Source organism: Botrytis deweyae (genome assembly GCF_014898535.1).
Source record: "Botrytis deweyae strain B1 chromosome Unknown BDEW_054, whole genome shotgun sequence".
NCBI lineage: Eukaryota > Fungi > Ascomycota > Leotiomycetes > Helotiales > Sclerotiniaceae > Botrytis > Botrytis deweyae.
The window spans coordinates 161419-175033 of record NW_024066261.1 but is presented as its reverse complement, the minus strand read 5'-3'; the positions used below and the strand labels follow the sequence as shown (position 1 = coordinate 175033).

Below are 13615 nucleotides of genomic sequence, written 5' to 3'. Positions count from 1 at the left end.
GCATCAAGTGAGAGTCTCCGTACTTCATCGTTGAACCGACCTCGTAAATCAAGGTTGATTACCAAAAGCGTGCGCGGAAATTCCGTCCGCTCCCCCATGACCCCAGCTCCCAGGTACGGAATACGGAACGAAATCTGGAGAAAGGGAAACGCTTTGATTTCCTTTTGGCTGGGAGGCTGGGCTGGCTCGCTGGCTCTCCAGCTTTGGTTCTCCAATAATGGAATGAAACGATAAACCAATGGCTTCTGCATATCAACTAGTAATCGCCCAGTCATTCGGTGTTCATGGTGATTGTGAGATTTTATCACCGAATTTCCATTCTTTTTATCGGTGATTATTCTTTTTCATTTTCAACTACGTAGACACCTTTGGACAAGAAGCTGAGAAGATCGCGGGAACAATGCCACGAAAATGCGGAGACCGAGGTTACGTTAACCCGATCGACCGAGAAGGGCTTGAAGAAATACAGCCATACCACAGCAGAGAAATACAATGAAGAAAAGGCAGTATAGGTATTTTGTATGGCATTTACTACCTGTGCTGTCATGACATGCGTTAGGAGATAGGGAAGTTGGGGATGCACTTGATAAAAGGCACATGATGAGTACCTGGCGAGCCTGGGTAGTACGGTTCCGAACCTTATTTAACTCATCAATCGAATCTACTACTCCGTATATCTTTCAAGGGAGGCTCAGGAGTCAGGAGGGAGGCTCGAGCTGGTTTCTCGACTACGGGAGTATCTACATCAATGGTGTGGATCAGATTTAGAAAGAAATAATAGAATGTAAGGATGGGTGTACCTTCCCATTCCATTAAGGTCCCGCCACTAGTCGTAGTAGCGATCTCCGTGAATGAGGGGTAACATATGACTGATTTGACTGATTTGACTTCCTGAATGTAAAGGGTGACATATCAGTGGATCATTACCAGGTCCCCACCTACCCGAGCGCGCTACCCCCTCTGTACATCGAATATCAAACTCGAGCCAGCTGCCTCCTGCCTCCCAGGTAATAAATAGACTTATTACCAATTATCAATTGATGCTTTAAGGGCATACGGAACGTTTACGCGCAGTGTAGTGTATCAATGGATCTGTGACATTGGGATAATGGAAATGATTGGATGATATTAAAGACGTTTGTGCATGACGGCTTAAGAACTACCCCTACCCCTCAACCCTCAAATGGCACCGAAAGTGTGGAGCATGAAGCACGCGCTAGGTATTAAGTAGGTGGGGTAGGTAGGTAGGCAAACACCTCGTGCTTTCTCCGTACGGAGTAGATGAAGTTTGATGCAAAGTTGGTCTTCTCAGCCTCTGGATAAGTTGGGAAGCTCTTGGAAATGAACCCGGGCCAGATTCACCTATATTCCCCTTTTGGTCCGGATTCTAGAAATACAGAGAATGGGATAGGGTGAAATGTGGGAATATATGTAATGGTTTGGGAGCTGCATCGGCCTGCATGTTACAGACACGTTCCACTCAAGCTGTCGGTATCTCCCTCCAAAGACAGCGATAGCAAATCAATTTCTCTCAACCTCCATGGGATATGACCGCCCAGGAGCTACCACTACCAGTTTACCAGGTTACCTCATGATTATGGCCAAGATAACATTCAAATACCCACCCCGCGTCTCACCAATTTGACTAATTGTAATTGTAGCGAGAAACCTTGTGAATACCTGCTACTAGTCTCCTAGTATACGTAGACATTTGCCGAGTATTGATGCCACCATGCTTCCGCCTCCCTCCCTTCAAGGTTGCTTTCGGGTTTAGATATCGTTAGCTTGGATCTACATTCTGTAATTAATAATTCTCTTGAAAGGAGGCAATTGTCCATTTACTACTACTTAAACCCATTACCCGACCCCTCACCTCGTCTGTTTCCCGTCTCTTTCTTTCATTCCTCTTTAACTTTCCACAGTTCAAACAAATCGATTCACATACCACATCAAATATATACAAGAACACATACTTTCATCGCGCGTTGCAATCAGATACCCATCATGACTTCAGTTCAACTCAAGACGCCACTTACTGGCGAATATACTCAGCCCACAGGATTGTATGTTGTTATCCAAAGATCTCTCATTATTTACCCCGCACCCCGCACCCGGAACAAGATGTCAAACAACAGCTAACAGTATCTCATCACAACAGGTTCATCAACAACGAATGGGTCAAAGGTGTTGACGGAAAGACTTTTGAAGTCATCAACCCTGCCACTGAAGAAGTCATCACTTCCGTACACGAAGCCACTGAAAAAGACGTCGACATCGCTGTCGCAGCTGCACGAAAAGCATACGAAGGAGAATGGAGCAAAGTTACACCCGAAGGTCGTGGCAAATTACTTGTCAAGTTAGCAGAGTTGGTTGAGAAGAATGCCGATCTATTGGCAGCTGTCGAATCGTTAGACAACGGAAAGGCAATTTCAATGGCAAAGGGTGACGTTGCCGCCGTCGCTGGATGTCTAAGATATTATGGTGGATGGGCAGATAAAATTGAAGGAAAGGTTATCGATACCGACCCAGAATACTTCACATACACAAAGCAAGAACCAGTATGTCATCTCTTAACTTGCAGGCAGACAAAGTTCAATCGCTAATATTTCTCTAGATTGGTGTCTGTGGTCAAATTATTCCATGGAACTTCCCATTGCTTATGTGGTCATGGAAGATTGGTCCCGCTGTCGCAACTGGTAACACCGTCGTTCTCAAAACCGCCGAACAAACCCCTCTCTCTGCACTTGTTGCTGCAAACCTCATCAAGGAAGCTGGTTTCCCTCCAGGAGTCGTTAACATCATTTCGGGTTTCGGAAAGATTGCAGGTGCTGCCATCGCATCCCACATGGATGTTGACAAGGTCGCTTTCACTGGTTCTACCGTTGTCGGTCGTCAAATCATGAAGGCTGCTGCTGGATCCAATTTGAAGAAGGTTACACTCGAACTCGGAGGTAAATCACCAAATATCGTCTTCAACGATGCTGATATCGAGAACGCTATCTCCTGGGTCAACTTCGGTATCTTCTTTAACCACGGACAAACTTGCTGTGCTGGTTCAAGAGTTTACGTTCAAGATGGTATCTACGACAAATTCGTTGAGAGTTTCAAGGCCCGTGCCATCGCCAACAAGGTCGGCGACCCATTCCACCACGAAACATTCCAAGGTCCACAAGTTTCCCAACTTCAATATGACCGTATCATGGGTTATATTGATGAGGGTAAGAAGTCTGGCGCTACCGTTGTTACTGGTGGTGAGAGACATGGTGATAAGGGATACTTCATTCAACCCACCATCTTCTCTGATGTTACTGAAGACATGAAGATCATGCAAGAGGAGATTTTCGGACCTGTTTGCTCTATCGCCAAATTCTCTACTGAGGAGGAGATCATCAAGATCGGTAACGGCTCCAACTATGGTTTAGCCTCTGCCGTCCACACCCAAAACCTCAACACTGCTCTCCGTGTATCCAATGCTCTCAAGGCAGGTACAGTCTGGGTCAACTGCTACAATATGCTACACCACCAAGTACCATTCGGTGGATACAAGGAATCTGGTATTGGACGCGAGTTAGGTGAAGCAGCTTTGAGCAATTACACACAAACCAAGTCTGTAAGAATCAGATTGGGTGATGCTCTCTTCGGTTAAGGATTCTTTAATCAGGCAAATAGTATTTTAATTTGTACAATTTTGGGGGTTTTCAGGGCGATATGAGCCTGGTCTCGGTTCTTTGGTAGTATTAGCGTTTATGAATGAAATTACATGTCCATTAAATCTAACGGATAATTCTTGTTCAGTCTTCTTATTATGTCCACATTAATTTTTGTGTTTCCATAATCATATCCCATTCCTTAGTTTCTACAAGCGATATGATATATGTATGACATTTCTACAACCGATATGATATATGACAAAGATAATGCCGATGTAATAAGCATTATCAACATCTCCTCCCGGTCGCTTATCATATCGATAAAGTCTTGAAAGTTGCATGTGCATAAATGCGTTTGTCTTATCTACGTATTTGTCTGTTCTATTCTAATTTGGATGGTGGAATTTTGGCGGGGTTCATTTGATCGAGTAAAAGATAATTGTGACTGGCGTAGTAGATGTGAGGGAGTTTTCGCAGCATCGATGAGAGCTTCTTTAAGCTTTGAGCTTCAGAGAACCCCGATCCTCCAAAGGATTTCGATAAGGTGGTCTGTTGAAAGAAATTTCGGTATGACGCCAAAGGCGTTCACATGCTCTTACGCCAAGCATACACAATGCACTGCAAAGGTAACGGTAGCTCGGGTAGGCAGGTAAGCTTCGATTATATCACACAAACATATCTTCTACCAAATTTGTAGGTAGACGGTCCAGCCACAAAACGGCTGTAAGGACTGTAACCATAAGAAGCTCTACGAATCAATTGATCAATATCCGAGAGCTCCTACATTTCCAAGCCGGTCTCTTGCAAGGACGCTACACACCTCGTCCAGCAAGCACCCAGTCAATTATAGCCAATAGGTAAACTTCATCGTGTGATTGATCTTTGGTTGCATAAATCTATCCTCAATTTGGTCAAGAGGTAAGGATGAAGCTCGAGTAAGTGCGAGAAGCTCCAGTGAGCATCTTGATAAGAATACCAATCCTGAACGAAAGTCACCGAGTTGACACTTAAAGTTTGGAGCTTCTATCGCAAGGCAGTTACGTATAAGTACACAGTTGGTCGTCATTTCTACCAGATCCTCAAGGCTCAAACCGTCTAGACGATGTACTGTTTGTGAAAAGGTATAAATGAGCGTGTGATATCTTGAATACTGATCATTACCATCATCTACTAGTTACAATCCCAAGCATTTTACGTCGGCAGTATCATTCTATGCATTTCTAACTCATCATACCATCAGAAAATATACTTCGCCGCGAAAGTTGTCGCAAACGAAGCTTCAAATTTACCCCGCATTCCCTACTGCATCCAGCTCTTGAAGCTTTTCACGAACTCGTTTTGAGAGGCTTTGGAGGAGAGAAAGTATTTCGCACAAAGGAATGACTCGAGGTGCTGAAAGAAATGACATAATGTACAATTCATGACGAAAATCATCGCACTTTATATCTTGTATTCGAATACTCGGCACAAGAATTGAGAGCGTTCTGGAAGACAATTTTTCAAAACTTCATTCTGCACACAAATCCGATTTTTAAGACTACCTTGGATGCTATTTTGGACATCACACACCAATTGACACATTGAACCTTTATTGCCTGCCTAGAATCACTATCAAGATGGTTTTGGTATCTACTCTATTTATTGTCTCGATGGCTTCACTTTCCATAGCTCAGTCAAACATGGTACCCATAACATGGTCCTCCATTGTTTATACGTATTATGGGGAAATCACTCCTACGATGATCAATGCCACTTCTCCTGTTCTTACACCTCTGGGGGCTAGTCAACTCTATAACTCGGGATCTATCATTCGCGATCGTTACCTAAATTCTACCTCAACACAACTCACTCTTGGACTACCCGTCAACGGCCTAAGTGATCAATATATTGTCAATAATCAATTACAAGTATGGACTACTAGTGATGAGTATATTGTTGGGAGTGCGCAAGCTTTCATGCAAGGGCTTTATCCCCCCGTGACGGGAGTACAAGGAACAGATAGTGTACGTGTTATATCTCAATCTGCTCTCATTTCTATGTCTCCCTGTCTCTCAGTCCCATGATATCCGATTATCATTGTCTATTATCTTTGTAATCTGAGTCATTACTGATATGAAGACGTGTTGCGATGATAGATTCTAGCCAATGGCACCGTCATCGACTATCCCCTAGGTGGTTATCAGTATCCCAATATTCAATCGCTGAGTTCAATGGATTATAATTATATTTGGTAGGCATTTTACCTTTTTTTTTTCACATCTCACCTTCATTATTTTTGAAATGTATGCTGATCTTATTACAGGATTGCGGGGAATGACCAATGTAGGACCTACGACATTGCAACAAAATTTACGAAGACATCCCCAAGTTCAACCTCTATGATGGCTAGCACTGATGAGTTTTATCTCTCTCTTGCGAACACCTTCTTCGCCGGTATCGATAGCTCTTTGCTTAATTATGGCAACGCAATCAACCTTTATTACTATGCACTTTACCAATATAATCACAATAGCTCTATTTATGATATGACCAATTCATTCGGTCTTCTGGAGACTTTGAATGGTTTTGCATCAGAACAGGCTATCTCTTTTAATTCGCCTAGCACGGGATCCAGTATTCAATATATAGCAGGTCAAACTTTTGCCTCCAAAATTATTCAACAATTTCAACAGACTATTTCGAGTTCTGGGGTCAGCGACAAATTGTCTCTTTACTTTGGTTCCTACGAACCAATGTTAGCGTTCTTTTACCTCTCGTCCCTCTCTACCTCAGATCTCACCAGAAAACGTTTCTCTAGATTGCCAGAATATGGAAGCATGATGGCCTTTGAGCTTTTTAGTTATGTTGAAGAAGCGCAATATAATTCATCCAACTCATTCCCAGAAGCGAGTGAATTATGGGTCAGGTTCTTATTCAGAAACGGAACCTCAAACACCGACCCTTTGATATCTTATCCCCTATTCAATCTCGGCAATTCGGAAATCGACATGAAGTACAATGATTTTGTCACAGAAATTGGAAAGTTTGCCATCAATGATTTGAACGCCTGGTGCAGTTCCTGTGCCTCTATCTCATTATTCTGCGCGGCCATTCTCAGTAACGAGTCTTCTAATCTCACTTCAAACAACACTAAAACATTTCGTTCAAAAGGTGTCAACGGTGTAGTTGGTGGCATTATTGGAGCAGTTGTTACATTGGTGGTTGTGATGCTCATTGCATCGATTCTTGCGATCTTTGGGTTCAGAATGCACCATCGTGAGAAGATAATTCCTAACGCCGCTGGGGGTGTTGGGATTCTAAAACGAGGCTCATCCGCGGGCGGAGGAGGGTTCAAAGGTCCCGAGAAACTCGCATCTGATACAGATCTTAACATAGTCAAAGGACCTGGTGTTGGTGCTACCACGAAACATGAAAGAGTCGGCAGCTGGGAGATGGGCAATGCACCTAACAATAATGCCAACAGTGGCGAAGGAGCTATTGGATTGAGACAGGAAAGAGTAGTGAGCACTGCGGATTACAATAGGAGAAGCGAAGATGGAATCGGAAACCATGATCCTTGGGGAAAGGGTGTCCAGGGTGAGGACTATGTTTAATTTATGGCAGTGTTTTGTGTATCCCAGTCATGAGAGACCTTGTTCTGTATTACATTTACCTTTGCCAAATGGTGTTTGAGGCATCTTGATTATAAAGGTGAACTTGACAGTAGGCATAGATAAAGAAATAACCATGGTCGTCTGATCATAGTCAGGAAAATTCCCATCTATTCGTACATATACAGCCGCTAGTTGTTCTATCATCAATTTTTCGACGTGCGGTGGCTAAGTGTTGACTTTCTGCTAGACTTCTGCCAGACTCTATGCGATACTTCAAATTTTCTCTTAAGAATTCCTCGACACAGCGACGTATTTTTTCTTGAAGAGTCTTTCGCTTATCCTGACGTCTCCTTCCACTTTGTTCCAAGAAAAAGCATCAACTTCACGCATTCGTTGAAAGCCCACTCTTGCTCGAGACTACGCTTAGTCTTGTGTTTTATTGGATCCCATACTATTTCGTCTAATAGGCAGGCACCTTTAGTCTGATTCATTTCTAGACCATCTGCAACTATAAAAAACGAAGAAATACTTACTCCCTAAAGAAAATTCATGTTTAACATAAGCATATTGCTTTGGCCACCTGTGTTTTATGAATGACAATTCCATGCTTGATTCCATTGTATGGCAATTGAATATCTCATCAGAGTTACCTGTGACTCTATTAATTAGCAAACAGTTTTGTTTGAGCGATTTTCACTTCTTTGCCAATCCACGCAAGACATACTTTTAAAGGGGGACTTAACTCCAGAAACACTCGTTTCTCGTCGCTATGTCTAAGGCGTGCATCAAGAGAAACATATCAACCAAGCTACCGGCAAAAACTATCTTAGAGACGCCGGCGCAGACATAGGCATTTTATCAACGTTTGCGACCAAAATATGAAAACGAAATATTTGCGAGATTGTGCATGAACCCTAACTTCAAGAAATCACTCATTATGGCTTTGGTTCAATTCGGCGTCCAGAGGAGGAAAATCTTCTGCATCTTGAATCGATTTCACCAGTGACATTCAACTCAACCTCATGACTGTCGAAGCAATTCTGGAGCAAACCGGGTAAATATATGTGACAATATTTTCCTTCCCGGCAGACATACTTACTACGTGTTCGGATATAGGTATTAGATTTTCCAGAGAGCTGTAAATATTAAGATCATTGAGTAAATGAATGCTGCATTGATGTCCCGACGTCTCATCCTTCTGTTCGTTATCTGCAATATCGACTTTTAAAGAAGGCGGCGATGGAAGCGCAGTTCAAGCGTACTTGTATGCCACCTTGGACAACAGCATTCGCCCTTAAGAAACAGGAATCAAAATCTCACCCATCAACGTAATCTCCTGTTGGTGTTACACTTTGGTCAGTGTTCGAGTAACTCGACGTACCAGTATATTCTTATTCATTGTGGGCCCTCATCAAGCAAGTAAATATCGCTAGTTTCTTATACACTACCGAGATGGCTACATCTTCTGGCGGATTTGGGTAATAGCGACTTTGGCATACGATTCCATCGTCGTTGAGTCACTGATGTTTTTGGGAATTATGCTCGCCTTAAAACCATTCTTGGTCAATTTGGAGGAACAGTTTCAAATTAATCTGAGTTTCAGTCCAAACTCTCTCAAATGTTTCATTGCAGTCATTCCTTAGACTAGATCCAGGAACATTTGGGCAACCGCAAGTGGGTTCCTAAGTTTTGTATTCATTTGCGACAACTTGGAGAACGACGGCAAGAGAGCGTGTTATGGCAGCTAAATACGTCATTTGTCGCAGAGTTTTGCTCATGCGATTAAACGAATCTTCCCGCAGAATAATCTGGTACTCCGTAGATTATCCTCGATAGTTCAATTGAGATGATGAATTTGTCTTTCAACACTGTTTTCTCCTCTCCTCTCCTGACTACTGCCACGAATATCTGTCATGAACTTGAGCTTCATTTTTCTCTTAAACAAGTCTTGTTCTTATGTCTCACCAGTGCAATTCAAGATTTTCTTTTCCTATTTTTGATCGGCTACTTCGACATAAGCCAAATATCCCTGCTTCATGATTTTTTGTAGTTGTGATATCAAAAGAAGTTCAACCACAAAAATTCCTCTTGGGTTTGACAGTCTTTTGCAACCCGATGCATTGTATGATCATTTAGTTTCTTCGCTCTGCCAAGAACGTTGTAGGATGACATTAGCACGAAAGCTAGACCCTCTAGCACCACTAGTAGGTTAACTAATGACACCAAGAGGCCACACTTTTAAATTTTCTTCAATTATATATAGAATCCATCGTCACTCTGAGAACCTCGTCATTTCAAAAGTAACATATTATCATATAGCCAGAAACCAAGTTCATCATCTTTCATACAAAACTTCAAGACCAAACATCAGCTTCATCACCATTATCCACACAAAGTTTCAACGATGATTTCCACGATTCTTTCCAAAGATGAGACACTATGAATCTCTATAGTATTGTACATTTTCGTCTCGATGGTAATTGGGATTGTGATCTGGTGGGGCGCGTGCTCTCGACGTTCAAGACGTAATGAAATCATTGATGAAGAACAAGCCGTCGTTTCCGAAGGTACTGTCGACAGTTCTGGGGTCATGACTGAGAGGTGATTAAGGGAATGACTGTGGTACAGCAAAGAATGAAGCCCAAATCAAATGACGATGCTAAGGTCATATATCGGGGAGTTACCTATGTCCTTGAAGTCTCATACTCGGGTTCTAGAAGCGGAGTGTCAAATTCCAAGCGCCGACACTAAAAAGAGGCTCTGCGAGTGAAGGAACGCAGATCAGTGACAGCGTCATCGATAGTAGTTGGGAACAATTTCTGTTACCTATTGGAAAGTCTATTTTTTCAAGAGCTCTGAGCCTTTGCTACAGTAAAGTGTATATATAAAACGACCAATTATCTTACGAGAATCATCGACAGATAGGTTATATAATCAATTTTCATGAGAAATTCATATCACGCAATTCAATTAGGTATGTAAAAATCTTCGATTACGGTTCTCTCCAGCGGCACTATTGTTTACCCCTGAGTGATTTTGTTTATCGCTTTCGTTTCTGACATTTTTATTCACAGACATACATTCATTAATGCAATACTCCGGCTTTGAGAGACTACATTTAAATGAATCATGATTCTGAACTTCTACTACAGCACCTGCTGGCAAATCTACATTGAGCTTATATCTTGTTAGATCGCCAGAGCGGCCCTGCTGTACAATTCAATAGATAATCATCAATTCACAACAGGCAATCCAACATGGACAGATCAATCCTTAACCGAAGAACTGAAATTGCTGGTGCAAAAGTATTTTTAAGGTGCGTCTTCTCGTGCTTTGTTTTATGATACACAACACCTAATTTCAAAAAAGCATCGATAACCTCCTTCTCAACCAAAATTTACAACTATCCTCCACGTTGTCTTACTTCATCAGACATCTTCTCGGTAAAATCAAAGATATCATGGCACCTTCACAGCAACCAAGATCTGTTTCCAGCATGGGGAATTGGGAGCCATCTCACCTCGACAGGATGTGGGTTAACGACCTTATGGAACTTCATCAACAGAACCTAAAACAACGAGAAGTGATGTCAATGATCCGGCGACAGGCATTCAGGATGGAGAATTACCCTGACATTGATAAAGAGAAGCTTCTCGCAGATCATGTCACCGAACGCTGGATTAAGAATGTCATCTTCGTTAGGGATGGACAGAAGTGTATCATCGCAAAAGGTAAATAACAAAACATTTCTACATTTTAATAATTTCTAACATCATGCAGACATTGGTCAGCGCAAAGACTTTTGGTTCCCATGGTTTGAGGAGCACTTCGACAATAAACACCGAAAGTATTGCGTCGATCCGCGTGGCCGAACACTCAGCGAAGTTGACCATACAAGCAAGAACCGCAGAGCTTTCATGGAGGACACCCAACACAAGAGCGAGAAAGGATGGCACTTACCTCAAAGCCATGATCGCCATATCTTCAAATTTCCTCGTGGTAAGTCGGAGTTTGACGTGATTTCTTTCTTGACTTTTCAAGCCAGATTCAGTGCAATGAATCGGGATTTATTTCTTGCATTCTTCGCTTCCAACACCCCATAGAAATATATCGATCACTAAAGCTAATTTCCACCTGCTGCAGAGATCTTCGACAATATACTGGGTCATCTCGTGCAAGTTATGGATGCCGCACTTGTGCCTCAAATCGCGACGACCAATTGGAAAAGAGAGTTTTCCGGCTCACCCCATTACATGCCTGGTCAAGACTGCAATCCATATACAACGACTGAGGTCGGTGTACTCACCACGACTGTACATGGCAGACTGTTGGTATTGCGCAGACTTCACCAAAGTCACATAGACGCTACTTGTCTACGAGTGTGTAAAGCCTGGAACCACACGGGTGGTAGATTATTATACCATTTCAACTGCTACGATTTCAAGACCAACAATCCGAGTAGCGAAACAAGTCCTGGAAGTTGGATTGACGGCGATTATTGGCGACCATCTCCGCGCAAACCCTTTGTAACAGCTAGCGACGATTCATCTAGAATCTTTGATGCCAAAATCCAGAAGGGCATTAGAGACATTCAGAGGCGAGTGACGATCAAGAAATTAGTAGGATGGGTATACCACGATCCATTTCTACGCTTCTTGTATATGATTGGCGCCAAGAATGCAGCCCTTCTTCGCACCCTGTCATTTTCTGGTGATGTTCGCTGTCACCAATGCGAGCAGGGTCACTTTTGCGATGACTGTCTTTTGGATAGCTTTCGGGTTTACATTCCCGTTATGAATGCGCTTTGTCTCAATGTACAGAAATTGATTTTGAATATCAAAACAGACAGCCAAGCACAGCTGGAGTCTGCAAACATATTCGAAAGGAAGGTCCGTGAGTTTTTCGAGGGCGAACTTCGAAATTTGAGATTTCTTACGGAACTGGTGGTAGTCGATTTGATAGTAGATGGCTACGAACTACCAGATGGTGACATTGGAAGTTTTTCAACCGCTCAGCTCGCAAAGCCAACGGTCAGTTATTTCCGAAAAAGAGCTTCTTAATCGGTCAATGGCTAGAGATCATACATCTACCAGAGATTGATTTAGAGGTATGGTTTTTGGAGCCTGATCTTGGGGTCTTGGGTCTTTAGAAGATACGTGTAGCTTTTGAGTCGGGTTTAAAATGTCAATTTGGAGGGTGGACTCATAGGGATGTAAATGGCCAACTTTTGGGGTGTATGTTCGGAATCATAGTTGAGGGTTGAGATGGGGGGTAATAACTACGTAGATAGTGGTATAATAAGTACCTAGTCATTTATGAATTTGATTACACACACATGAATCATGACATCCTTATATGATCCGAAATTTCAAAGACATTGACATCGACTTTAAAGTGATAGATAATGATTATTGATACTTGAGAATCATCTGACAATTGGTGTTATTTGAATTGTATTCTTGTTGAAGATTGTATTATGTGGTCCCATCAAAACCAGACTTAATACTCGAAGAGGCAGCAGAATGCCTGGGGACCTCTTTTTCGTGTGCACATCGCAATTCAACAATCCATTCCAAGGTTGTTCTCTAATGGCAAAACTGATACGGGCTGGTCAAATTCACGGACGAAACAAGTTGACTAACTACTGCCAGTGCTTTTAACGGAGAAGAAAAGACGTAATTGAAGTTGGTACGGCTAGAATATGGCAATCGAATTGCAGCAAAGCAAATGAATTCAAAGGGTTATGAAAATTCGTCTACTTGTTGATCACTTGACGACCGGCAGATTTTGTCTCATCAACTAGATGAATGTGTTTATTAAGCTCATGGGAATAAAGCTTTCACGACAGCATGGCCGTTGTATATGAATAAGACATAGGTTGGAGATTTGGAAGCTTTCAAGTCGACAAGCCCACGGACTGCCGGAGACCCCGATGTTACAAATAATTCTCAAAATATACTTTTTTAAGAATACATTTCGAACATTTGAGGTAAGATACCTAAATAGGTATTTACCAATGGATTTTAAGCACACACATTTGGTGGTGGATTGGAATCGACACGCTCACCACGGCTGTACCTTGGTTAATCAATTTGTACCTGCATTGCCAAGACACTTGATCAATTGATCAATCAATCAATCAATCTTCATTAGATTGATGAGATGTCTGTCAAATTGTCAATCAGGGGTATTTGAGAACCTAGTATTGACCGCTGTCTGTTGGAACTGTCTGTTGGAACTCGAATGCTCCACAAGCTTGAAGGAACTGCCCAGTGGTTACTGGAGAGGTAGAGGTACATAGTTGATAGTCGCAGGCCCTTGAACCCGTCCTTGTTGTTTGATCTTGCTGCTGAATTTCCACTTTATCGCCGT

At 42.4% G+C, this 13615-nt stretch overlaps 3 protein-coding genes across 3 annotated transcripts; all 3 read left to right on the top strand.

The window, feature by feature from the left end:
- Positions 1-2004: 2004 nt before the first annotated feature.
- EAE98_011890 (uncharacterized protein) lies at positions 2005-3833 on the top strand (the record flags this gene model as incomplete). Its single annotated transcript, XM_038959513.1, has 3 exons — positions 2005-2063; positions 2159-2558; positions 2615-3833. 3 exons carry the CDS (start codon positions 2005-2007, stop codon positions 3644-3646), a joined length of 1491 nt encoding a protein of 496 aa, XP_038804166.1. The 3' UTR covers positions 3647-3833.
- Positions 3834-4488: 655 nt separating this feature from the next.
- Positions 4489-7437, top strand: EAE98_011889 (uncharacterized protein). Its single transcript, XM_038959512.1, has 4 exons — positions 4489-4771; positions 4891-5653; positions 5786-5880; positions 5953-7437. The coding sequence occupies exons 2-4, from the start codon at positions 5267-5269 to the stop codon at positions 7241-7243; spliced, it is 1773 nt and encodes a 590-aa protein (XP_038804165.1). The 5' UTR covers positions 4489-4771; positions 4891-5266; the 3' UTR covers positions 7244-7437.
- Positions 7438-10500: 3063 nt separating this feature from the next.
- EAE98_011888 (uncharacterized protein) lies at positions 10501-12303 on the top strand (the record flags this gene model as incomplete). The annotated part of the gene is made up of 4 exons (XM_038959511.1): positions 10501-10559; positions 10613-10974; positions 11024-11242; positions 11387-12303. The coding sequence occupies 4 exons, from the start codon at positions 10501-10503 to the stop codon at positions 12301-12303; spliced, it is 1557 nt and encodes a 518-aa protein (XP_038804164.1).
- Positions 12304-13615: the final 1312 nt, after the last annotated feature.

Bases quoted from the DNA above. Each gene is read 5' to 3' on its own strand.
- EAE98_011889 (XM_038959512.1), top strand. From the start codon at position 5,267: ATGGTTTTGGTATCTACTCTATTTATTGTCTCGATGGCTTCACTTTCC. The intron at 5,654-5,785 runs GTACGTGTTATA...TTGCGATGATAG, and splicing joins GAGTACAAGGAACAGATAGT to ATTCTAGCCAATGGCACCGT. The intron at 5,881-5,952 runs GTAGGCATTTTA...ATCTTATTACAG, and splicing joins ATGGATTATAATTATATTTG to GATTGCGGGGAATGACCAAT.